Source organism: Salarias fasciatus, chromosome 23, assembly GCF_902148845.1.
Source record: "Salarias fasciatus chromosome 23, fSalaFa1.1, whole genome shotgun sequence".
Classification (NCBI taxonomy): domain Eukaryota; kingdom Metazoa; phylum Chordata; class Actinopteri; order Blenniiformes; family Blenniidae; genus Salarias; species Salarias fasciatus.
Window position 1 is genome coordinate 25,885,103 of NC_043766.1, and position 27,213 is coordinate 25,912,315.

The 27,213-nt window shown below is 39.9% G+C and overlaps 2 protein-coding genes across 5 annotated transcripts; both read right to left on the reverse strand.

Annotated features, from left to right (window-relative positions):
- Nucleotides 1–156: 156 nt before the first annotated feature.
- exoc1 (exocyst complex component 1) lies at nt 157–10,606 on the reverse strand. 4 transcript variants are annotated; one of them, XM_030083248.1, is made up of 20 exons: nt 10,534–10,606; nt 9,131–9,262; nt 8,907–9,037; nt 8,465–8,624; nt 8,143–8,160; nt 7,277–7,464; nt 6,540–6,767; nt 6,235–6,367; nt 6,027–6,136; nt 4,391–4,540; nt 3,907–4,015; nt 3,180–3,224; nt 2,635–2,798; nt 2,433–2,546; nt 2,179–2,258; nt 1,861–2,089; nt 1,407–1,590; nt 1,095–1,294; nt 815–1,009; nt 157–566 (listed from the first exon to the last, which is right to left on the reverse strand). In XM_030083248.1, exons 2-20 carry the CDS (start codon nt 9,252–9,254, stop codon nt 414–416), a joined length of 2,715 nt encoding a protein of 904 aa, XP_029939108.1. In that variant the 5' UTR covers nt 9,255–9,262; nt 10,534–10,606; the 3' UTR covers nt 157–413. The 4 variants fall into 4 exon arrangements, with proteins under 4 accessions (XP_029939108.1, XP_029939109.1, XP_029939110.1 ...); XM_030083249.1 differs by lacking the exon at nt 8,143–8,160; XM_030083250.1 differs by lacking the exon at nt 3,180–3,224.
- A 1,083-nt stretch (nt 10,607–11,689) lies between these two features.
- c23h1orf52 (chromosome 23 C1orf52 homolog) lies at nt 11,690–18,148 on the reverse strand. Its single transcript, XM_030084013.1, has 3 exons — nt 17,861–18,148; nt 15,128–15,338; nt 11,690–14,241 (listed from the first exon to the last, which is right to left on the reverse strand). Exons 1-3 carry the CDS (start codon nt 18,146–18,148, stop codon nt 14,084–14,086), a joined length of 657 nt encoding a protein of 218 aa, XP_029939873.1. The 3' UTR covers nt 11,690–14,083.
- Between the last annotated feature and the right edge of the window lie 9,065 nt (nt 18,149–27,213).

Genomic DNA, 27,213 nt, shown 5'->3' on the forward strand with positions numbered 1-27,213 from the left:
AAGCTTAAAAGTACTAAATAAGTGAAATCTATTACTGTTTGAATTATGAATGGTGTGAACAAAATCAAATGTTTGCACTGTATTTAGATTTTGTAGTCTGAATACATGACTTGCTTTGCCAAGGTCGGTAATAAAAACAAATACACAAAAAATAAAGACGGTGCAACTTAAAATTTAATATGTACATTTGGCATGAAGACATAAACACAACATTTTTTTAGGACAAGAGTGATGAAACTAAAGAGAGCAACAACAAAAAAAACTCATGCATACACGCAAAGTTATTTGCTGGAGTACAATCCTTTTCATTGAAATACAGGCACACAAAGAAGAGGTGCTCATGGATTTAAAAAGCATGATGGGACAGCAGGAGGCAGTAGTGTATCATTAAGGAACAATGCACAGCAGCTACACTAATGAGACTGAGCAATGCTGGAGAAGTATTCCAGCATATCCTGGATCGTGAACTCCATGGTGATCCCAGATCCGGGGTAACATCTGCCTATCAGATCTTCAAAGTGCTTGTACTGACGGATGAACTCGTCTTGCATGGAGTGCCACACCACCTGATGGAGTGAAAGTGAGAAGAGCAATGGTTAACTGGGATATTGCAAAGGGCTTAGCTTGCTATAAAAATAAATGCCAAGTAAACATTTCCCATGTTCAGGAAATGATCATGATGAGTCCAATCCTGCTGATTTGCATTGTTTCTACATGTAGTCATTCAACTAAACCACATCGAGGAAACAGAGCAAAGAAAAGTGTGTTTCTGACCGGCGTAGAGACTTTACGCAGATAAAACTCAGTTTCTCACCTGCAGCAGACTTTCCTCTTCACACAGATGTTTGTCCACCTTCTTGTAAAGGTTGTCGAGTCCCTTCTTCACCTCTTTTCCGGGGTACTCCTTGATGACTTTGCGCAGCTCTTGTTTATTGAAAGCCAGCTGGTAGCTCACTTCCTCCTCTCGTACGCCCTGAGCAACGCGTGCTTCAACCCCTTCAAAGAAATGCTGCGGGAGAGAGAAGAGTTTATAAATGTTAGCCAAACTTCCTATCGATAGTTCTACGATCAGCGTGTTTCCGAGAGCTTCTTACATTCAGTTTCTCTAAAGGTTGCCCCAGAGAGTTGATGACGTAGGACTGCAGATGGTCTGTGTATTTGTGCTTGGCCTCTCGTCTCTCTGCATCCAGGCAGGAGATCTTCAGACGCGACAGCGTAGAGAAGATGTGATGGAAGTTTTCCATCATAACAACGTCACGCGGCGTCTTCTGGCTTTCATTGGCAACCTTTTCCACTGGGAACACAATCGAGAATCACAACTTTTACGCTCTGTGCAGGATGAACAAATCGCCTACAGTCAGCTGGGGTTTGTGCTTAGATTGTGTTTGGAGGTGCGGTGGGCTCACCGTTCATAAAGACAGCCCTGATGAGCTTGACATAGGCTTTATCCAGGTCCCCTCTGCGCTCTGCGTTGCGGAAAATTGTTTCAGCCAGTTCGGCAAACTCCTCGAAGCCAGTGACAAAGGAGAGGATGCCAACTTTGCTTTTCTTTGAAATCTTCACCTCCTCCATCTGTCTGATCTGTCCAGACTGTAGAAAAGAGCACAGATATAATTTTGCAATCCAAAAATACCTTCGGTTCAGGAACGCAGTCACGCCAAAAACGGTGAAACCTGAGCAAACAACGTGGCGTTCGAGAGCAAAGTGTAAAACCTTCAGGTCGGTGTGGGTTAAAGTGTCACTTGTACATGAATGGTGTAATCAGGACGACTTTTATAATGACATTTGCTTTATAATCACATTGCCATTTTTGTCTGGTTTTCTTCACACAGTGCTGCCTGCTCCACTGGTTGTACTCACGATGCATTTATCAAAGTTTCTCTTGACAGTGACCAGCACGTTTCCCAAAGTAGTGCTGAGGAAAGAGGCCGGGTCGACGTTCTCCGCTGTCCACACGTGATGGCTCATCTTCACCAGCATGTACAGCGAGTGGAAGCTGTCGATCTTGTCGCCCAGCGCGATGAGGCTGTTGAGCTCCGTGTCGATGCTATGGAAAATGTTAGTCATCATCAGCCGCACCATGTCCTTCCTTTATTAGGAGAAAGAAATAAAGACACAGAGAAAAAAAATGAGGATGATTATTTTTCATACTGACCTTAGGGACATGTTCGTACTCACTCTGAAGAGAGGGAGTGTCTGTGTTCTGCCAGGGGAGGGTTCCTGGAGGGCATGCTTCCATCAGTTTCCTCTGTTTCAGGCTGAAACACGTGATAACAGACATAAAACAAAGTGAAGAAAATGTGTATCATGTGTGACAATGCAGCTGAGACAACGTCTTCAAGTGTCACTGCTTTTCAGAGAAGCGGTTGATAAATGCTTATTGACATTATTCATCTGGATCAGCGACTTCCTGTAGAAGATCAAGAATGTACCTGTGCAAGAGGAGGTGCGACTGTCATGTGCTGCTGCAGCTTGAAGAATTTGCTGATGAAGTCTTGTTCTGCGAGACACAGAGGCTCCAGCTCACTGAGGACCTGCTCAAATATCTACAGAGAACAAAGGCCTCCACTTAATATCTCAGCTCGAATCCGGCTTCGAATTAAATGCGTGACTTCATAAGTGCGGCTGCGCCACCTTGTCGAACTTCGTCCTGTCAGCTACGTCCAGGTCAGAGGCGGACATGTTGCCCATGTCCAGAAGCGAGGAGGACTGGGAGCGCCGGCTGTTGGAGCCCTGCACCGTCAGCTTGTTCAGACTCGAGGTGGAGCCAGTCAGCTTCCCAGAGCTGCCATGAAGGCCTGGCACCACACGGGGAAAACACTTGTTTCAATGCTATGTATTCAGTAAGCAGCAGCAGCATGCAAGGAAATAAATATAAATTAAAAAATGAAATAAGATTAATCATTAAAAAAAGCAATATAAATAAAAAGAAAATAAAAAATAAAACACCCATGAGGTGAATGGTTAGTTTTTTGGGGGGGCAATCAGCTTAGAATCAGAACAGGTGCCGGTGCATAAAAAAAGCACTGTTAAGATTTAGTACAAACCAACCAGGTACACATCGAGGTGATGGTTTGTGCGTTACAAATCAAGGAAGCGAGGATTGTTTTGGGGGGATTACATGAGGCACAGTGATGAGAAGCACGGTGGAGGAGCTCCATCCGACTGAACATACTTACTTTCTGTTTCCTGTTTGAGAGCACTCTCTTTCCGCGGAAGCGTAGCTGCAGCCAGTTAGAAAGGCAGGCATCAAAGACAGACACAGGTTAGGCTTAAAAAAAACATGCAGCATGGGGAGGAGTGGGGCTCGGTGTTAGATGTACAAACGTTAAAACATATGCTGACGAGCGGTGCGGCAGCTGAGGTGGTAGCTCGGACAAACCTTCAGAAAACAAATGTTTTCCTTGTTTTGTTTTCAGGAGGAAAAGCTAACACAGAGAGCAGAAAGCAGAGTCCTACAGCTCTGCCTAAACAAAGGCTCAACCAAGGGTCCTAGTCAGAATGGAAATACTGCGATCTGAGCTTTGTTAAATCTCTGCGCAAAAGTGAAGTAGAGAATGAAAGATAAAAACAACAGGCAGTGCTTAGACCTTTTGAAAGAACACATAGGAGCAGGAAAACACGTTTCAGGAAACAGACGAGATGCGGAAAAAGCTGTAAAGGAATCAAGCGTTGCTTGTTTACAGGTTAGCATTACATTTATGTCCGTGTAACGATATGACATAAATAAATAGCAAATTAACCTTAAGCACCAGCAATATCCACGTGGTCTTTACGTAATACAAGAAATTAAAAAAAACACTTCACAGAAAAATCATAAACACTCTGTGTTATAATAACAGCAAGTAAAAACAAAAATCTAGCGAGTGTAAACGTCCACACACCCGCCCTGTGCAGCGCTCTTACCAAACTTGCCCTTTGCTTCTTTGGAAGTACCAGCCATCTTTATTTTGGCCACCTCAAAGAAGTCTTTGATTTCTCGGTCATAAAGCCGACTCATGTAATCAACATAGGTCTGAAAACAGAGAAAGATGGAGATGTAGTAAATAAGAGGAAAATGTTTGAAATTTCTTATCTTGAATCCTTTCTTTAAATTAAACCTGGTGGAACAAAATGATCATTCAAATTTCTGCGAAACATTAAGTAGAGTAATATTTTTTCACTGTTAGTATCACAGTTCACAAACGAATAATATATATATAATATTGTGTTTAAAAATAGTGGCCATAATGTTATTGATGACTGGCTTAGTAGCTCCTGGCATTAACAATAGTAACTTGGATTAACACTACACTTTAGTTTTGACTGAGATCTTTAGATATAAAACTTTAATCTGCAGATCTTAGAATCTTTCATTTGATTTTTGGCTAAAAACTGAATGAGCACTGACCCTGGACAGGCCCTCGTACTTCTCCCTGTGGGTGTTTTTCAGCCACTCCATGAGCTTGGCGTAGCGCAGCAGGTCCCGGTGCAGGGGGCTGTGTTTGGGCAGCGTCAGCTCGGCTGTGTGCTGCGACAGGGTGGAGCTCTGATCGTGGCCCTGATGAACAGAGTGAGGAGAAGGCAGATCATCAGTGGAAGTTCCCAAACGAAAAAAAAAACAAAAGAAAGAAGAAAAACCTTACCTTGAGTCCCATTCCATCTACCTACACACACACTGACACACCACACATCAGGAAGATTAAGCTTCCTTCACAAATGTCCACTGAGGCCGCGGTCTACACTGAATCCAGACGATGTCAAAAGAAACAATCTGGGATTGTTTAAAACTGGAAAGTCACCACATTCTCAGAGCAGCTCAGTGAAAGCACCTGTCTCCTCACACGCCTGCAGTGTTAGCTTGTTTCCCACCCCCGACAAGACATGCACGCAGAGCAGACAGGCACGGCATTTTATGGTATGAGACTGCGACAAAGCCAAGTTAGCGCCCCAACGTAAAAAAGCCCTCAGCCGAGGCAACTGGTGGAGGAGGAGAGAGATGGACGATGTCTTCTCAGCTCTGAGATCAGATGAGGGATGTTAAGAAGTTAAACATTTCCCATGCAGTCAACAATGCACTGAGGAGGAGGAGGAGGAGGAGGAGGAGGCGGCGCAGGGCCGAGGGTCTTGTGGCGAGTATGTTGGAGTGAGGTGTGAGAGGTCAAACATTAGCAGAGGAGGATCAGGTGGGGAGTTGCCGTGAGGGTACTCACTGGAAGTGACAGACAGGAGGACCTATAGAACTGAGGGATGGTCATTTTGAAGTGACTGAAGTGGTTGAACTGACACAGAGACAGAGAGCAGAGTGGGATGATTCACAGTGAGCAACACACAAAGAGAGAGTCAAGGACAGGAGGGACACAGCTGGAAGGAAAGGGCACAAAGGAGACCAGGAAGAGAGGGTCGGCTAAACAGGATGTTTATCAAGGTAGAAGAGAGAGAGGGAGAGAATCAGACCTCTGCAGACCCATACCGAGCAGCTTAGAGGGCCACACAGAGTCCACTGCCTGCCTCCTCCCATTCAGTCTTTCAGCTTCTTTGGTTTTCATATTCATAAACGACAAAGTTTCCCTCATTTATTACAAACCCGGTCAGCTGACAGGCTCAACTTGTCTGCTAAAGAGCTCTATATTTAAGGGTTTAGAACTACGTTGGAAGTTGTTTTTTTAATTAGAAAATATTCTCTCATAGTAGAGTTTTATTTCCACTACAATCTAATTATGTACATCAAACTAAATAAGCAGTACAATATTGGAAATTAGACCTTTATACTCACTTTATGGAAGGAAATCAAGAAAAAAAAACCCTCTCCATCCACCATCAGCACCGTTAAATAAATTTATCAAGTAAGGCAAGAGAGCTCTTCCTTTTTGTTATAACTTGATTTTCCACACAGAACAGGTATTATTCCCATCATTATGTGAGACTTTTGAGCTACTTTTGTAGCATTCTTGATCAGCCTGTGGCAGTGACACAGGACCAGGTGAATTCTGATGGGTGTGTCTGTGTGTGTGTGTGTGTGTGTTTAAGGATAACGGCAGTGTTACCTGGTGGACAAACACATTGTTGAGGTGGTTTGTGAGGCGCCGAGCGAACGTGTCTCTCAGCTCAGCAAACAGGTGCTGCTGCTGCGTCACGGCCATCAGCTTGTCGTGACCTATGAGAGAGTGAATTAAATCTTCAGTCTGATGAGCTGCTTTAAAAAACACCAGATGGTTTGGTTAAATGACCTGATCTGCAAACGAGGAGACTAACCTGGCCGGAGAGCCACGTTCATGCACTGCAGGAGCGCCTCAGAGGCGTTGATGCAGGCCTCGATGCCTTTGGGGGAGGTAAGGTCTCCCTCCTGCAGGGCCCTGATGTGTCCCTTCGACAAGTCCATGTAGTTCTGCCAGAGGAAATTCCAAGTCAAATGAAGGATGTTCATTCAAGAAGAAAATTCACGAAACCACAAACCACAAACATGAGGTTAAAATTAACTTCATCAGTCCTGATTGCTCCATTTCGATCAGTAAACTATTTCCATGCACGCAGAGTTGGAGGTAAAGTTATTTCCTAACCACTATAAACTGGATCTCGTCCAGCAGTTTGCCGTTGTTGGTGTTGCTGATCTGGATGAGGCGGTTGCTCTGTGAGATCTGGTCCATTTGCTCTTTGACACTCTGCAGCATCTCCTCGTAGCTGCTCAGCTTTCCCTCGATGGTGTCCACCTCGGTCAGCGCGTCGTCCAGCAGCATCATCAGGATATTCACCTGCTTCTCCGACGCCATGATGGACTGAATGTTGGCCTATGATAACAAATGGAGAGACACGGAGCAGTGATCACCAGAGGTGCGCAATGTACAGGAAGCCATGAATTCATCACAGTTATGAGTTAATCCTTCGTTGTGGCGTTGCTTATTCTAACAATGTAACATTGCTGTAATATCTTAGTGAGTAGTCAACACTGGACGATCAGTTCAATCAGTAAATTTAACTGACGTGGCATCAGAGTTGGAGGAAGATGCCCTGATAAGGATCAACTGTAATATTTGAATGCGAAGAAACAACAACAAACCAGTAAAGATGAACCAACAACACACACTTTGGCATGCATTTACTTAGAACTTTTGTTAGTGTTACATGCCGAGAGGCATTTTTCCTGTGAAAACTCTAAGGATTTAGTTCAGTACTGAAAAGGAAATCTTCTTTTAGTAAACAAGATAACCTTACAGCTGATGAAACCAAAACTATGACTCCCATCTATATGCTCCCGGTTTATTTTCCAATGTAAGGACACTGGAGTCACGTTTCTCACCCCATCTAAAACCTGCAGCTCCTTGAACAGCTTCTCTGCGAAGGCCTCAGCGTTGGAGATGGCATACTCGCACATCTCCATCATGCCCTCGATGTCCTGCTCCTCACGGGTGCTGAGCTCCTGGTAGTCGTCCAGAGCATCCTCGTCGCCCCCGGCAACACTCTGGCTCTCACCGCTGGGCACGGACTCTGTGTGCATGAAACAAGATGGAAAAGGATGGATGGAGAGAGATAGTGAGCAGGGAGCAGACTTCAAAATACGTTCCAGCTTCTTCAAACTGAGGTTGGAAGCTTTTCTTCGGACAGCTAGAGACTACTGCATTTGGTGCCAGGGAGGCTGTCACTGCTCCAGCACTGCATTTCCATTTATTATTTACATGTGATGAAAATGTGGAGTGGATATGAGCACAAATAAGTAAAAAAAAAAAAAAGTTCAGGTAGTGGAGAAAAATATTAAAGGATGTGAAGCTTGTCTGCATTGTGAAGTGCTGAAGTTTATTACTTATTATTATTATGCCTTGGCCAATAGAATGAATGTAAATCAATTGCAGATTCATCTATAATTCTGTTAAAATTAGAAATATTATGGACTATGAGTGTGGGTCAAAAACAGGGCACATTAATGAGCACATATGAGTAAATATTCCTATGAATTAAGGTGGAATGAGCGGGTAAAAAAGCTAAAAGTGGAGGACAACAGTCTACATCTGCAAAATATCTTTGTGATCAAAATTAATCATACCTATCCAGATTTAACAATGTAATTTATAAGAAGGGAAGGTGAGAGTCTCTAATGAGAATGGTGGTTTGAAGTAATGAAAAGTACAATGGAGAGGAGTGAGGAGGGGGAAGTTAAGTCCTACCAACCTTCCGCTTTAGGAAGTTCTGGCCAGAGAAAGTTTAAGAGAGAAAAGTGAGAATACAGAAGAATTTAACACAGAAAAACATACCACAAACCAAGGTACAAAAGAAGAAGCCCAACAGTTTTCTTTCCTTTCATTAATCATGCCATAACTAACTAAAACAAAGGAAGAGATTCTCCTTCCAGGCTGAATAAGAAAACAAATGTGATTCACTCTGTGGATCAACACGACAGAAAAAAAACAAACCTAATAAACAAAAATATTCAAATGACAGAGACAGGCATGCAGTCACAGGTGGGATGGCCGAGACGAGAGGATTCACAAACCTTCCAACAGCTGAGAACTGACATTCACAAACTCCACCTTCTTCCTCAGATAACGCTGGTTCAGCTTCCAGATGCAGGAGATGAAGGAGTTCTTTTCAGCGGTGCTGCTGGCCACCCACTTATACGCCTTCTCAAAATGAAGGTCAAACTCAGGATTTTCCTAAAGCACAGGAGTACAGCATGTAAGTATATATACTGTAAGAAGATGATGAAATGTCATAAAATGCATGGTCCAATGCATATAATCAACACCAAGTTCTGTGTAAAAAAAAAAAAAAATTGTGGTAGTTTTTGAATTAGTTTATTAACATACACAATCTAAAAGTTATCTTGATGAGAAGTATGCACTTCAAATCATGTCAGTGGTGATAGAATAGCAATATAAAAGGTTGAGGTCAGAAAAGTAAAAGTAAAATAACAGACAAAATGCATCCTTTCTAACCTTGCTTGCATCTTTGGCATCTACTTCTCTCAGGTCTCGGAGCTCCCAGGTCAGCTGGCGCTTGTAGAAGTCTCCTTTGTCAGATTTTTTCACCTTAACCACTTTGACCTGTACGGGCCTCTCTGTAGTAACTGTAGGACAACAAAGCAAAGTTACTGTAGATGTGACCAGCTTTTCAAATTGTTATTTGTTTGAAGCTACTCTAGAGGTTATTATCCACATACCCGTAGCACACAAGAAGCAGTTCTTCTTTTTCTTTCCTGCTTTGCAGACGTTCACAATACCAAGGAGACGCTCATCGTTGGGCGTGAAGATGTCCCTCTGCAGAGCGTGCTTGATTGCCGTCATGGTGGATACTGTCACACAGTAAAATATGTTTTTACTGCTGAGGCTTAAATATCATTAAATGATCATATACAAAGGGAGTCAAGCTGTATTTGCATGCATGAAATGATTCTGAACCAATGGGCACAGACAGGTAAAACACACGAGGAGATGGAAGTAATTGTATCTTCAAACATTTTTCGGTTCTACTGGTGAGCATCACACCAGGGACCAATCCTGTTTTCTCTTTAAAAACACTTTCTTTCATATAAGTCTGAATTTAAAGCTCTTTCAGCATCTGCCACCTCACTTTCACATATATTTTCAGATTGTACCACTTTGAACACCTTACATAGATCAATCACAGAATAGATATTTGAACTGTGACAACTATAGAGACTTGTGAGCAGCCTGGCATCCTCTGCAGACTACTGCGGAGCTGAAAACAAGACAAGCCAAGTATTTCGTCTAAGCACACCACATAACTTTAACTCTAAAGAACCTTTTTCTATTTTGTTTAAAATACAAACATGTTTGAATGTAGGGCATTTTTTATTGCTCCTGCGGGATTCTTTATTTACAATATAACATTCCTTATCTTTGCTTTCATAGTCATTTCTTGGTTTCTTTATTGGTATTGCATCTTTCATTTATTTCATATACCCTAATAAATTCTTCTTATGGGTATTGCGATCTGCTTTATAGTTCTTGTGCAGGTCTGTGCAACACATGGTTAGTGCTCTAAACTGTATAGATTATTTTGATTACGAATAATGATAACAATAGCAACAGCATCTTCTTTACCACTGACAATGTAAGCACAACGTGCACTGACGAAAGAGCAAAAGGGACAACCCACATAATTTAATTCATGGCATCTTTCAAACTTTTACTAGCATTCAGAATTTTTTCTTCCTAAAATTCTAAACAACTTAAACACAGTTGGCTCGTATTTTTACACCCTTTATAAAAGGTTTGTAGCCACACTCACAGATAAGCCTACAACAAAAGAACAGAGCACCAAAGAAAAGGGCTGAAACGCGTTTTAACGTAAATACGGCTGCACGACTGAGAAACATTACAGAAAGCGTTTTTCCTCAGATTAAAGATGTCCTTTTCCTCTGCTAGCTCCGAGCTAATGTTTCTGCTAGCCGGACAGAGCTAGCGCTGGTTAGCATCCGCTACATGCAGGAAGGCGACATCCACGAAGTGATTCACTCAAACGTTTCAAGGTTCCAGTCAAAACCTGATATTTGCAGGTTTCTCCAGTAGAAATATACATAAGTAAATAAGAATGTCTTACCTTGACTTTTTTTTAATCAGCCCAACATCCCTGTTAAACACCGCCCCTCACTTCCTGGCTCGAGCACGGCGATGTCATGTGATCGCGTGACAAACGCACCCACTTCTGGTCAGAGAGAGAGAGAGAGAGAGAGAGAGAGAGAGAGAGAGAGAGAGAGAGAGAGAGAGAGAGAGAGAGAGAGAGAGAGAGAGAGAGAAACAGAGACAGAGACAGAGGCAGAGACAGAGACAGAGACAGAGACAGAGAGACTTTTATAAAATAAATACATTTATTTTACCTAAAACACCACCACTAGCTTTTGAGCCATTTTAAATATGGAACATTGATCCCGTTGACAGTGTATCAGTCACTTTGATTTTGATCCCAGGTGACTATTTGATCACATTAATAAATAGAGACAACAACAATAAGTGAAGTGAAAACTTCATTAAGGATGTCAGGCCATTTAAGTCAGATTTACACAAGGCAAGTCACAGTGATTTATAAATGGTTAAGTACATCCAAACAGAAATGATTAAAAAAAAAGGGTATAAAAAGAAGATTAAATGAAGTAAATGCTTTATTGAGAGGAAGGTGTGGAGCCCCTGAGTGGTTATAGGGGAAAAAGTAATGAAATAAGTAAAATCCATTGTTTCTAGCCTGTGTAAATAGTAGTGTCCTCAGGGCTGATTTGTCAGCAGTCCTCATGTACTCGGGCAGTTTGTTCCAAAGATGAGGACATGTTATTGGAACGTGGAAGTTCACAAAAGGACAAATTTAGAGGCTACAAATAATTTGAGCAGTTTATCCTTAATGATAGCAACATATTAATTTATGTGATGCTGTTTGGATTGCTACTAATAATAGTTTTCTTTAACAGAATTATGCTTCATTGTTTATTTCTGTCCATTTCGATTTATTTTAAAATATGTGACAATTTTGTAGTAATCCCTCCTGCTAGATTAGAAGAAGATTAAACATTTTGAAAAATTTAATTTGAAAATAAGCCTTATATTTTTGTACATTTTGTTGAATCACAAAGCTTCACATTTACATTTAATTTTTTCCCATGAACACTAAATGCACACTGTTGCCTTACATTTTCGGATGCATCCATTAAATCTTGTGCCATCAACAAGAATAATTTATTTGCTCATCATATTTTTACCATTTACAAAACAGTCAAATTAATGCCAGAACATTTCAGTGCAACATGACACACTTTATTGCCTTATTGGTAAATTACAAATAATGTTTCAATGATAACATTACAAAACCGTCCATTTAAGTCATTCCCCCTGAATGAAGAAACATACAGAAAATACCAAACAGTTTGCAAAGCAACACACGGCTCCAACAAGTATCTGTAATAATATTGGGAGATATAGGGAACTCGCTTAACCTCAGAATCTAATACAAATATCATGAGACTAGATGGACTGTGTATGAGCATCAAATATCTCAAGAGAACTGAGATAATACAAATTTCTTAAATAAAAGACCCTCATTGCTTTATTGTTATTGTTATTACGGTATTGAAAAACATTACAAGATGATAAAATGTGACTTAAGGGTGCCACCTTGTGCCTGTAAGCAGAAACTACAAGCAAATTCAACATTCACAACCGCTTCACTACTATTTTTGAAAAGCAAAGTCAGAGCATCAACACAGTCCACTCAGTGGCATTTAGGGTAATACATGATAATCCACAAGCATCAAAAAAGAACACTACCTCAACCTATGATTCCAACAAAGTGAAACTAAACCACTGAATAAGTAGCAAAGTTCAGAACAAGATCAATCCACTCATGCTGATAGACTGTGGCTCGTTTGAGCAGGCTGTCTCTAGGTCCACAGGTTCAATTCCTCACCTTGCCCTTTCCACATATTGAACGTGAGCAGTTTTCTTCATTGGTGTGTGAACTGGTGGATTTTGTAGCTGTGAAAGTACACTGTAAAACTTGTATCTGTGTACCTTCCTTCACAGGGACCGTTGGATTGTGGGAATAAGCATGAGTATCTGTCAGTCAAGCAAAGTCAGTTGAGTAAGGCTCTGATCCAGACGCGAAACAATACCTTCTCACTGAGAAGCCACAAAAACGACAGCACAGGTTAAATAAGTTTGAAGGCTAACAACTGGTTTATAGAATAGAATGGCTTGTTTGTCCAGAGATCCCGGTGTGGGATTAAATACAGAGTCCATACAGGGATAACTCATCAGCACCTGTGTTCATACATGGCGTCACTGTAAAACTGGTGAAGGTTTAAGCAAACGAACCAATGTGTTCACATGAGTAATGCTGGTAGGATTTCTGTGGCGATGGGTTCAATTAATGGAAATGTGAACCATCCACACCTTGTCTACACCAAACAGACCTACTTCTCAGATGGGATTGTTCTGAACAAATAAGCGTAAATGTTTGATTAAAATCCCACCTGAGTGTGAACACAGCATGGTCAACAGATGAAGAAAGGGTTTAACCTCACTACAGGTTCATTCTGACCAATATGAATGGTCAAGGGTTTCTGCTGTTGTTTTTATTCTTTCACCCATTTATTTATCCGCCAGTGAGTTTTAGCAGGCTAAAACAAAGCACCCATAATAATCCAAGATGAACTGCATTGCCAACGCTAAGTCTGTTAAGCCAGTTTCTGTTCACTGCTCAGTTTCTCATTGTTCTGGTGGCTACGGCTAGCTAGTCAGCTTGCTAACTTCAACAGCCAAAACTATAAGTCAAGTCAGATCTGAATGACATTGTGTTTTAAACTGTACTTCATTGTAAGAGTTTAAAAAAAAAAGCAATTTAAAAAATCAAACCACTTCCACCTCTTCACAAAGACTGCAGTATTAAAAATACTCTCAACCAGTCATTCAAGTCAACATAATTTGGCCAGTCAAACTCACTTAAATCCTCACACGTTCTCATTTTTATTTGTCTAACACTTCAGTTTGGGGACAAAATGTTCACTTGCTGTCTAATATATACCATCCTCCAACAGGAGTAGATGAAGCAAAATGTTATTCACTTCGTTATGTTGTCTACGTCAATATACCATGTGTTGGCCAAGTCATGCCTTCTATTGTTAAAACAGAAGTGTGAAGGAACCAGCCACATCAACCAAAATGCAATGTGTAGATTTGATTCTAGACTGATTACTATAGAACTCGAAACACAGCTTCAAGCTTATTCAACTTTTCACTGAGCTTCCTCCAACCGGAACGAATGAGAGCATGTACAGACACAGTTTCAAATCCAGCCCAAACTTTTCCTCAGTCTGTGGTAGTAAGAAATAAAGATATAATTATCAGAATCTGAGTTGTCAGACTGAAAATTCTGCAGTGGAACTGTCTACTGATGCTCCAAATGGATTTAAAGCTTTTGCTTAGAGAGACAAATTGTACTTTTAACTGTCCTTTAGGTGTGATGAAACCAACTCAAAAGCACACAAATTACAATATGTCAACAGATAAATGAACTGAGCCTCCATGTATGACGTACAAAACAACTAGTCGGCTTATATTGCTCTGTTGATGTCAAATATCTCTGCAGCTGCCTGACCAGTCAAGATTCACTCCAACTTTTGCCTGAGGATCCTTTTCTCCTCCTCTACAAAGTTCTTGTCTGAGGTGGCTTGTCCCAAGTCCCGCTTCCTCTTTTCCTTTTGTTGGAAGGTTTCCACTCGTCGCTTCTTGGCAGACAAAGCGCTGGCATCCGCCGATTCCTCATCTGGTCAACAGAGAGGACAGATGAGGAAAGATATTAGTTTTTAATAAAATATTCTACATTAAACACGTCAAACACAACAAGTAGGATCAGAAGTTAAAGTATAGAAGTTGGATCTTAATTAGTGCTTGTTTGGTAATTTTTCTTCCCCAAAATTATTCTCCCAGCACAGGTGAAGACACAGTTGAAGTTTTGATTAAAGGTAGCGGTCATGTCTGTTGAAGTGCTGCAGAGTTAGAAATCAGTGGTTCTCAAACATTTTCTTGAGGGTCTCAAATTTTCACCATTGTAAACTTCGACAACCTGCTACATTTGTCTCTTTTTGCTGCTTACTTTGCTAATTTAAAAATTTTAAAAAGTACATTTTTCCAAAAAATATCTTTAATTTAAACCTTTAAGCTTTGTAGTTTTGTGACATACATGACCTAAATGTGTCCCTGAATTTTAGGACAATTTTGTTTAATACTTAAAATCAAGAGGGCTTTGTGACACCCACATGAATCTTTGGATTACATTCCCCCCCCCAATTCTGACTGCAGGACTTGACCCCCCCTTGCTGCAGAGCAGTAACTACATGTTATCCCAGATCCGTTGGTGTCACATGGAGCACTAGAGGGAATCACTTCCTCATGTTGTCTGTCATTTTTTGCTTTCAACAGCATTAAAGTAGTGTCATTGAAGGTTGTCCTGCTAACACACTTCACCAGGGAGGTACACTGAACATTTTTGTTTTTAATGGACAATTTTTTCATGTTTATTTTGTTGCTTTCACACCATTTTGGAAGGATATCAATAATTTATTTATACTGTGGTATTTATCATACAACAAAAAAATAAATTAAAAAAAAGGAAAATGTATTTCAATTGTCATTTCTGAAAGAGAACTGACCAGAGTCTGAGGGCTGCTCCTCTGTGGGTAAGAACCGCGCTTTGCCTGTGTATGGCTGCGGCGCATCGTCTCCGTTGTCTTCGTATACATTGGACCACTTTATAGCCATGTCCATTCCTGGAGGCGGTCCCTTCTTCCTTTCTGGCTCTGCAGTGTAGCTCTCAGGAGGGGGCACCGCATTCGTCTTCCACGGCTTAAATTCTTTGGCGGGCTGCAATTCATACAGAAAGAAAGACAATGAACAAAAAGGAGAGGCCAAAAGGCACCTCTTAAGCCTGCCACATATAAGACAGGTACATCAGCTTTTTTTTCTCTACAGTCTATAAAATATAGGATACACATAAACTCAACTAACTGTGAATGTTTTCAAAACTACAACTATAAGAATAGAATAAAAAATTGTGTGCAACTTCCTTTCATTTCGTGGACACTGAGATTTTCAGAATCTGTCTGTTACTGAATATCATGAAGTGTGTTTTTCCCAGATTTAGTGACTTTTTCTTTACATCTAACCACTGTTTTTTTTAGTTAAATACTTCATTGACCACATCCAACACCTGTGTTAAGTTTTCCCTAGAATAAAAGAAAATGGTATTGTCAGCAAAAAAAGAAAAACACACATTTGAGCAGTTTAGATACAGACTTAATGTCATTGATGTATAAATTGAGTAGTTCTGTTCCAAGGATGGACCCCTGAGGAACACCACTGGTATTCTGATTTTAAAATATCGACCTAAACTTACTGTGTATTATACCATATTTACTCAGTTTGTTAAGCAGTATAGTGTGGTCGATTGTATCAAGGTCAACAAATAGATATTTGAAATAATTATATTTCTATTTGCAGTAGACATTTCTTTGGTTAATTTCATGAGTGCCATTGATGTGGAGTGACTGGTTCTGAAACTGTACCCAGAACTGGTTAAAGTGTTGAGCCAATCAATGAACTTGTCAGACAAGTTCCTTGTTAGCAGATTGATAACAGACAAGTCTTGTCCAATCTGCCAGCAACTACTTTTGCCAGGATTTCCTGAGAACTGGAATTGGCTGTTTACATATTTTCAGGAAATCTTCCTTTTGTAAGTGGTAAATTGCATATATATGCAATATATATTCATGTTCAATAATTCATTCAGTTTTATTTTTGAGAAGCATCATGTCCATATCCAAATGGCAGGTGGATGTTTTATTTGCCCAGTTATTATTTCTTCTTTCTCCACTTTTCTCACTTTTGCTGTTTTGGGAATATTTGCGACAAGACTTTGGCCAATATCGACAAAATATCTATTAAACAAATTTTTCATCTTGGTTTAATCATACATGTCAGAATTATTCAAAAATAATTTGGTAGAGATGTTTTAATTGCCATTTTTACTAGACTATTTATTATTCCCCAAGTTGTCTTCATATTGTTTCTATTTTTATAAAATAGAAGACTACAGTATTCCTTCGTTCCACACCAATTTATTTTCATATACTTCATATACTTCTCTTCTGTCTCTTTTGTCCTTGATTTGAAGAAGCATCTGTATACATATTTTTCTTGCAGGCATTCACTAGAATGTGCAAACACACAGTGAGCTAGTTCCAAATACTAGAAAAAGGGGCCAGCTTTGCACTGTGACAGTGACTTAATCGGCCTGTTAATTCATAATTTGGCTGATTCCTTCAGGGTTGGTTTCATGCAGATTTTATGAAAGATGCCTGCTTCCTTATGCAGTCCCAGTGGAGATGGCGATTTGCTCAGACTCAAATCAGCAAATGTCCAATAAGAAGCTTCCCTAACCACCAATGCCACTGTAAGCTCTAGCCTGCAAAAACATTTCATTCAATATTTCATTCTACAGGTATGCATTCTTGAATTTGTATATTTGGTTGTCAATTCCTCTCAAATGATCTTGAGGTTCGGTGCGGTGGGCATTTTTTTTAAATAAAAGAAATATTGATAAAGGAGGACAGCTTAAGTGTACAACATTTTGTTGATCTAAATCAGGGGTGGGGAACCCTGGTCCTAGAGGGCCGCAGCCCTGCATGTTTTCCATGTCTCCCTGCTTCAACACACCTGATTGCAATGAGGCTCGTTATCTGGCTTTCTGCTGGACTTGGCCATGAATCTTCATGAGATTCAGGTGTGTTGAAGCAGGGAGACATGGAAAACATGCAGGTTTGCGGCCCTCCAGCACCAGGATTCCCCACCCCTGATCTAAATGAAAGAACAATCACAACATTGGCAAAGAGAAACACGGTTTTTTCAAAAGAAATTCAGTATTTGTCAGGTTTCTAAACTAATAACTTATTATATATTTTTGTCATTGGTGCCTCAGCCAGAGGTTCGTGTTAATTGTCACTTTGACAGCTGACTGTTATTTCGTTGTGAGCTTTATTGCATTAAAAAAAGGCCAGAATTAATAATTTATTGGCGAGTATTTGGTGACTGGCCTCTGTAATATTATGGGTCACTATACATGCATAATATATGCATAATATATATGCATAGTATATACATATATACTACATGCATATATGTGAAATTCAGAACAATATAAAATTAAACATGTTACGAGGGTCCAGATCAATAGGACAAAAACGCTCTTTAGGTCGTGAAGGTGCAGACACTGATGACTTGTTTAGAAATATTTCTGACAAAGTAAAACCGTGAATAACAAACACGGCAACCTTCCTGTTAGTCGGCGGCATCGGGCGAGCACAGCCGGGAAAGGCGAAGCGTCGTACCTCTTCAGGAGCTTTGACCGTCAGGCTGTCCCAGTCTATCTCTTTGTTCAGGGGGTTGTAGAGGAACGCCGGTTTGGACACGGAGCTGAACAGCTCGTCGGGCCTGGGTAGAGGAGCTGAACCGGCGGCTCGTTTGGTGCCTTGCTGGGAGGACTGACCCGGAGCTTCGGCGGCGGGCTGCTTCTTCTTCGCGTCTCCCCGCTCCTCGTCCGAGTCGCTGCTGCTGTCGCTCAGATCGTCGTAGCTGGAGAAGAAGCCCATCGAAGCCGGTTTCTTCTCTTCCGTCATTTCACACCGGCGAGTAATTTCTAATATTTGTTAATACGACGGAGAAAGTAGAGAATCGAACGTTACAGCAGATTAACGCGAATCCATTTTGAATCAACCTCCAAAACAGTCGTAAAGCACTGGAACGGTCGTTATGACTGTCGTAAATCCGGTCGGCTTAAAGGAGCAAAACGAGAACGCTCCCAGCAGGGTGGTCACAGGTTCGAGTCCAGGCTAAAATTGCTGCTTTGCGTGATTGCATGTAGGTAATGAATAACGATATGGCCGAACACGGAGAACTACAGAGGAAATCAAATTAAATCAAACTGAGTTATAAGTAACTAAAGAAGGACGCTGTCCTGGATGATACTGTCAGTTAAAGAAAATATCAATATTGTGAAATATGTAACATGTAAACAAATGAAAGAAAAAAACTGTATGCATCAAAATTAATTGGATGGCTCTTAAACCCATTTTTCTCCCATCACTGAAACTGTTGGAAAGAGGGCTTTGGGTTATTTTCTTGACAAATGCTAGTCTGTTTCACCTCTTATATAATTTAAATTGTTCATGAAATATCTGTTAATGTTTTTTTTCTTTCATCCTTTTTTAGCTCTCATACATTTTTATTTCAGTTTCCTTATCTCTCAATGGGCTTATTTTATCATCATCATCATCATTATTATTATTATTATTATTATTATTATTATTATTTCTTTTATTCTTATTATTTTGAGTGGAGCTACCAGACTGAAGTGGGCCTTTAATTTGTTGTTATAATTTTTGAATATGAAATTACAGGATGTTGGTAAAAAACACAGGAGGGCTTTTGTATACTGTGTAAATAAAATTTATAAGGTTTGTTGGAGCCTGACCTTGGAAGGCTTCATGAACTGGGCTGGGGAGCTCTGACAAAAGAGGAGCATCAAAAAGAGAAGAACTTGTCCAAACGTTCTCAGTAACACCGTTGGATGACATTCATCTTCAGGTTTTCGGGGGCAGAAGACACTGGTGCAGGGGGATATCTGACCACCAAGATGCCACAACGGGGGATGACCTTGCCACATAGTTCCACGTCCAGCTCCAAGTAACCAATGTAAGGTTTTCTGAGGGTACTAAGAAGAGAGGAATGTGTTTAGGGTCCACCTTATTGTGGCACTCACAAAGCACAATGTTGGTGTTTGTCTCATCATCTAGTTGAGTATCTCTCACTCTGACTCTTCCAGATACTTTAACTGACTGTGCAACCTCTTCAATGTCAGCTATTTCAGCAGCAGATGGAACTTCACATAACGCACATGCGCTGGATTAAAGTTTACATCACTGCACCAGGCTTTAAACTTAGCTCGTAACTGGGCTTCTTTCTGATCAGTCATTTTGCAGAATACTGACACCACAAAAAAATAGTTTTTGGAAAATTATTTTTATATATGGGGCCAAAATATGAATTTGGGGAATTTTTCCAGACGAGCCTCCGTTTATGTAGCATTTCTTCCACGCTTGTTGATAGGTCAGCACCCCGAGTCTCTCTTTTCCCCTTTGTTTAGATGTGTCAACCCCTAAAACATAAATCACTCAAGGCTCTTTACAGAAATGCTCTTAAATACACTTAACAGGCAATACACTTAACCAGTTCACCAACCAAAATCAATCAAAACCACAAATCACTATCAGTTCTGGGTTTATAAAAACCTCTAATGTAGGGAACTGTTGGGGTTCACAGCATTAATGTTCTTCTGGCTCACATGGGCTACACCAATAATGTGATTTCAACTTAATGAATTTGGCTATCAGTAATAATTAATGATTATCAAAGATAACTATTAATTAAAGAATTTGGGATCTGATTTTCATCAGATAACCTCCGGGCACAACCTACGTTTGATAGGAAAAGATAGCCAATTTGTTGTAATCAGTCTCAAACTTAGTTAAATTAATTTGAAATATGGATTAATAATTAGATTATTAACAAGTAAAAAGTAAAAAAAAAAAAACTGTAAAAGCTGGAGGATTATGGAGTTCTTGGGCAGAAGAGATCGACATTCCATTCATAACTATGAAACACGAACGACACAAATGATTCCAAAAGTTATATTTAAGCAAAACCAAACACAAAATTATATCGAAGTATCTACACAAGTCGTGTTTGTATGTGTGTGTGTGTGTGTGTGTGAGGGATGGAACTACAGATCACAATGGCGGCCAGTCAAAGACTACAGTTAAAATGGCAGATCAGAGGGATGTGCATGGCACATGTGCCTGGTAACAAAAGAGAGCTCGAGAGAGAGTTCGGCCATTTCCTTTCTCAAGTGCAACTTAGCCGCAAGTGGGCGCCTCCCCAGCTCTGACGCTCCGTCACACCACACTGCACCACCCCCCAGTCCTCTCAGGCTCGTTGTGGGGGCATACAACCCCGGGCCGGCTCTGGTCAGAGGAATGGATGCAGTTTGGAATCTCGCGCTTTGGCCTGGGCAGTCATGCTCCATGGCTGCAGCGATCAGCCTCTGTTTAAGCTGCTGTTGTGCAGAAGTTCTTCGCTCTTTGTGAGAGCCAAGAATCTGCATTCCAACGAAATCATTCTTTGTCCACGGTTTCTCACACACAGCTGGTACAACCAAACCCAACCTGCTCTGGGTCCTCTGCTTCCTCTGTATCTTTCCCCTCTCACTCCCACACACCTGTCAGCGGCAGCAATCACAGCTCTAGTCACACCTGCAGCAATCACCCACAACTCTGCAGGAAAATCAAAACAGCATTCCTTTTACAGAATAAAGACATTTAAACAATTTACCCATTTTGTATTTTCAAACACATTGTAAGAAACTGAAAATGCACATTCAAATCATTGTTTTAATCTCCTCTTTAATTTCTTTAACTGTGTTATTTACATATTTTAATTATTATTAAAAATTTAGACTGTGCTACACATAACATTCCTACAACCAGAGGTGTCAGAAAAGTCACCAAAGTAATAACTGGCTTGTGGCTGCCAAGCGTTCATAGCGACGTCGCTTTTTGATCCTTCGATGTCGGCTCTTCCTATCATTGTGAAACAGAATTCACCAAAGCGTCGGATTGTTCACCCACTGAAAGGGAACGTGAGCTGGGATTGGATTGTCGTGAGGCAGGTTAGTTTTACCCTATTGATGTTGTGTTGTTGCAATATTAATGCTATAGGCATCATTACTATACCAATAAAATATGAAGTCTCCACCAAAGTCAGGATCAGGGTAGAATGAAAGACTATTTGTTTACTTTGACATTGCATTTAGTAGGCATGTGTGCATTTATTTTCATACTTCAATAAAGCAGTCATGTTTCAATATTATGGAATTTTTAGGTTAAGTTAACGGACTGATGTGGGACAATACGAATTCAATACCAAGCAAGAGTCTTTATATTGTCACTAGATGATTTCATCTTCTAAGTTTGACATCAATAAATTCATTGATACTTTTGACCACTAGATTGCAGTATAGTCCCAATAATGACATTTATGTTGTTTGCACGTGACTTGTTTTATCACAGCAAGTTAGGCTTAAGAGGTATCACTATTTCTGAAGTTTGCTACTTCTTTGTTGGTGTTTCACTTTCAATGTAACATTTGTATAACAGGTGGTTTTAATGAATCTGAATCCATTGAATTCCTGCATTTAATTATATTTTAGTCAAAGTTTCCTTGAGTAAGACATTGAACATCAGACTGCCCCCATGGATGGACAGGTGTGACAGTCACCTCCATCACAATCATAACAAGTGTCCACCTCTAACTTGTATTCTTGCATGAATGAGCACCTCAGAGTACAGAAGACTGTTAATGGGTGAATGTGATTAACAGTGCAAAGTGCTTTGAGGATGCTCAAGCAATTGAAAAGCAACCAATAGCTTAAGTCCATTAAATAAAATGTTTTTATTTTGAAATCCTAATATACAGTATGCTTCCTCATTATGGGATATTCAGGCTATATAAGAGGGCCAATGTGGGATTACCAGCAAGCAGGAGGCTTTTTATAGTGGTCATGTGATCTTTCAAGCATTAACAGTGGAAAAATAATAGAAAAGTAGAACAAAGAAAGTTATTGATACCTTTCTCCACTGGAGTGCAGTATCATCCCACTAATGAGAGCAGAGTGGCTCTTCCAATAACTGTTGGAGAAGGATTAACTTTACCTGGTCATGGTACACAGTTTTTCACCGTAAACCTCACTGTACTGTACAGATGCTTTTTGGAAGTGTGTGTGTGTGTGTGTGTGTGTGTGTGTGTGTGTGGGGGGGGGGGGGGGGGGGGGGACTTCAGAAGTTTCAAAAAGATGCTTAGAATGCATTGAATGATCACATCGACTGCTTACTGCTTTTAGTTTTGTCTTCAGTTGATCAACAAAAATAATGAACAAAATAGTTTCATTCAAGATTCAGCATAATAACATAATAACACAACAAGAAAGATTACTTCTTGTGATTTTTTTTTTACTTTCTTTGTAGGTTTTTAACGTCCAATGCATGATGTGTGAAACTTAAATGTGTTTAATGCATCAGCACCTCTTCTAGACCTCCAAACCATCACTTAAGTTAAGTAATCTGTTAAGGTTAGGAACCTTGTCTTCTCTCAACCCTTCTTGTGATGATTAAGAGCTATTTAGCTTTTCTTAAGTCAGCTAGACTTAGAGGGGCCACCCTGTGCCCTTGTGCACAGGTCAAATACTGACTATAGTGCACATGGAAACATAAATCTAGCAGATATACTGCGCACAGATTCTCTTTTCTGTCTCCTTGTCTCTGTCTCTCCCACCCTCAGAGCTCAATATTACCATTGCAGATGCTTCAAATTAGATGGTGTGCATTCCTTTTAGGTTAGTGGGAGGTCAGCTCTGCACCAAGGGTTGCCACATAATTTTGATAAATTACTCACCAGCTGATAGCTCCTTTCTGCCACCAGAAATCACATTTTGCTTTGCACGGAAGCTTGAAAATTATGAATGAGTATAAAGCAGGAATATTTGTAACTGTGAGGACTTTTTTCATGTTGCTTATATGCCCAGTTGAGAGCTTGGTGCTGATTATGACATTAGCTGGCAGCTGAGGAGACAGTCAACCTGTAACCTCTGAGCCAAGCTCGCAGATATTCTTCTCTGGACTTGACAGGACAGTTTCTTGCTTCAGGGAAGGGGAATGACTCTTGAACTTGTTACGGCATGGCAGTCTTCCTAGCTTTTAATTTTGTATTTTGTTAATGTGCTGAGATAAACCTCAGAAAAATGTCAAGTCACGATTAACCATGCTTGGACTCAAGCTGCAAGTTATGAGAAGCATAAACAGAAGTATTTGTCGTCAGCCTCAACAGTTGTTTTTTCTCTTTAAACAAGACAAATGATTGGATTTTCACAATCTTGTTTCCCGACTCTAAACAAAAATGGATATGGCACATTAAGAACATGAACATATTTTTAAACAACTCATTATTTTTTGCGTTTGACTCATTCTTTCTTGGACCACCTCAAGGCAAGTTTTGAAATATTCATGTTGAATAATGAACAATTCAATTCAACTGAAACTCCAAATAGTTTTCAATTTGGCTGCGTTAGAATGCTGAGCCAGATAAACAGACTTACCTGCTGTCTGTGGTTCAGCTGTTAGACTTAGTCAACAGTTCACCCTTGTGTGTGAACGGGTGAACATGACTGATCATACAAAGCATGTTGAAGCCACTGAAGTGGTACATTTTCAATAGAGGTATACCAATTCACACACTGTACACAGAACATGACACAATTTCAATAGGGTTAATGTGCTTCACACAAACAGTCACAACCATGGAGATTACTGTTGTGAAAACTGCTCACACAGCCATTCACAGCAAGGTTCAGTGTCTTGCCCAAGGACAGTATGGCAAAGGAGAGTGAGGCTCAAACACCAATATCACAGCTGGAAGAAAAGCCCCCTCCACCAATTGAGCTACATGTTGCTCAGAATCAATTACATATATTGACTTAGAGATATTTTTAGTTCTTTAAACTTGGATCCATGAGTTGTAGTGAGAAAAGCTGATTTAAAAAGGTCTGATTGATATGAACTCATTACACTTATTAGTCACTAGAAAGTTAGAAGATCAAGTCATCTTTGTTGCAAGGCTACACGTTCGATCTACCATCTCCACCTGTACTGACGCCAAAGTGTTTTGGAACAAGACAATGGTTCCCAAATTGCCCTCAATGGATGAAGTGAGCCTCTTGCATAGCAGCCATCTCTATTGACCTGTACTGCATAAATAGGTGAATATGGTTAATAATATAACACAGTATGAGGGCTGTTGAAGCAGTGGAACTACTGCTGTATGGGTCAAATCCATTGACCAAGTTAACAATTCTATTATTTAGGTAGATACCATGTACTATGAATTACTGTAGTATTTATGTGATGGGACAATCTGGCAAATTCAGCTGAAGTTATTTGGTGGAATAAAAATGCTCAATAATTTGGATGTTAGTATTTCTCAAAAGAAATGGATTTATGAAATGATGAAAGTTAAAAGATCATCTTTGATGATTAGAAAGTTAATTCTTCTCCATAGCTGAACACAATTAAACTTGATATTTCAAGATATGTCAACCTCAGAAAAAGTTTATATTGCTTAAATCTAAATATATTTACAATCTTTTGCGTACCTTTTTTAAAATGTTGGATTAACTGGACTACTCTCTTATGCTAAAATCTTGAGATTTTCTTATCATTTTGCCAGGGCAAATTAAAAAAAAAAACCAGCAGGCCCAGTGCTGTCCTGTAGCTGGTGCAATTGGCTCTAGTTTCTGCTTGGATCTCTCCCTCTGTTTCCACCATGCCTGACCATGATGTGAGAGATTCTACAGGGAGGTGAAAAGCCCACCTCTTCTCAAGATGGTTTTATCCTTCCATTCATAACATGCTAAATGTCTTCATTTTATATATCGCAATACCTTCGGTCAGCATACAGTACACTTTTGACAGCATAGCAATGGGTGATTTACTGAGTTCTTGCAAAGATGGCAGATATTTTGTCTCCTTCTCTCTTAAGCTGTCAGCTAATCAATTTCAAATGTGAGCAGTAACTTTTAGCTAATCTTCATGATGTTTCTCAATTGTCATCGGATGCCATTCACTCACCTGCACGTGGTTTCCTGTGTCTTGGTATCACACTTAGTTATCCTCAGGATGTTTCAGTTCTTAATTGCTGAAATCCTGTTCACATTTCAGATAATTAAAGCCACAATCTGACGTCACTAAACAGCACCTGGAGAGTTAAGGAAAAAAAAGAGGGTTTGGTGATGTGCCTATAAAAACCAGATGCTTTCTTTTATCTGCACATTTTCATTTGTAATTGGTTGTAACTTCAGTATTTAGGGGGATTCTTTATAGTGTTTGTAATCTGGGTCTTCGGGACTACATTTCAAGTGGATGAGCTTACTGATCCAAGCTAGAAAAGTTTAAGCAGACTTGTAGATGCAACCTCTGGCCAATGCTGCACAGGTGACCTGTGACCTAAAGCTCCACTGGTGCAGTGGGATGACAAAGGTCAATGGAAATAACAGACACACCATGATCATTGCTTTTATTCCGTGCACATGGTCCCTCTAACTCTGTGGTCACATGCAATTCTCCGCATGCATGTTTCTCATAATCAACATGCATGGTTTTCATAACATCCTGGAGTCATTCTGATTGAAAAATATCCAGCTGGTTCAGACCTGGATGGCTGCTTGTTTCAAATGTGCTGTTGGTGAGGTAATGAGATTAAACACAACGGCTTGTCTCACTGCTTAAAATCATTCTACTGTTTTGTTTCTGGGTAGCAGGTACATAAAATATTTTTTGCAGATGCCTAAAAGCTATTAATTTGGTGTGCCTGTGGATTATTGCCTTTCTGTATGGTGTTTGCACATTCTTCCATGACTGGGACTGATTTTCCATGGATTTTCTGACTTTCTCTCCATTTAGATATAGATGAGGTGAATTAGGTTATATCTCTTTGTGATGAACTGCAGCTGTTGTGATTGTATTTGTTTTTAATGTTTGCTCATTTATAGATATGCTTCTTTGTTTGTTTTTGTTATTTTCTCCTGTGCATTGATCATTTCTGTTTATTCTTAAAAGAGATAAAAACAAAAAAAGGACAAGCAATCTGTTACAGTTGAACTCTTCCTTTTTCCTTAACCTTTTTGCTGAATCTAACCCTCGACAATATACATGCCTTCTGCATTGTCAATGTAAGCTACAATACCTCTTGAAAACTCATGCAAGCACAGGGAGCTTATGCAAACTTCAATTTTATTCAAACCAGAAACATTTTGACTGTGAGGTGACCAGAGAATCTCTGGGTTGTAGTCCAATAAGACCTAGAGCAATATGTAAGTATATACATTTCTCTGGAGTTGAGTCCACTTTGAATTGGCATAGAAGCATGCCGTTGAAAGGATATCTGACCACAATCGTGAGAAAATGGATGCAAATGTTGCCTAAGGTTGTGATGAATTTAATCTAGAAAGATATTTTTCTATTAATTGCTATCAGTCTTAAAGATGAATTAATGTCATGTGAAGTCTGTTAAGTCTGGCACTGAACTGCTCAAAAACAAAGGAGTTGGTGCTGGATTTGTGCAGGAAGACAGATGAATTAGACTATAGATAACATAGATCTTAGTTTTTCTTCTGGTCTCATTCCAATATTTTTACTTTGGAGAGCAAGAGTTGTCTTTTAATTTTGCCGTGCCTGTACTATAATGACAATAAAAGCATTCTATTCTATTCTAAATATAACATTAAATACATTGTAGCTTGAAAATCGGAGTGATCACGTATTTTGTGTTTGATTTATAGCATCTCACAAGATGTAATGAGTCTTTGCTTATCTGCCACAAAACAGGCAAAAAGCCAAAAAAAAAGAAAAAAAAGAAAAAAGAAGATCTTAACCTGACTAAACAGCACCTCTGATGATTACATATTCATGTTTGGCTGCTTTTCCAACAGAAAGATTATAAATCTGTCATCTTCCCCTTTCAACTTTTTTTTCCACCATTCTTTCCATTTCAGCCAGCAATGGTACAATTAACTATAATA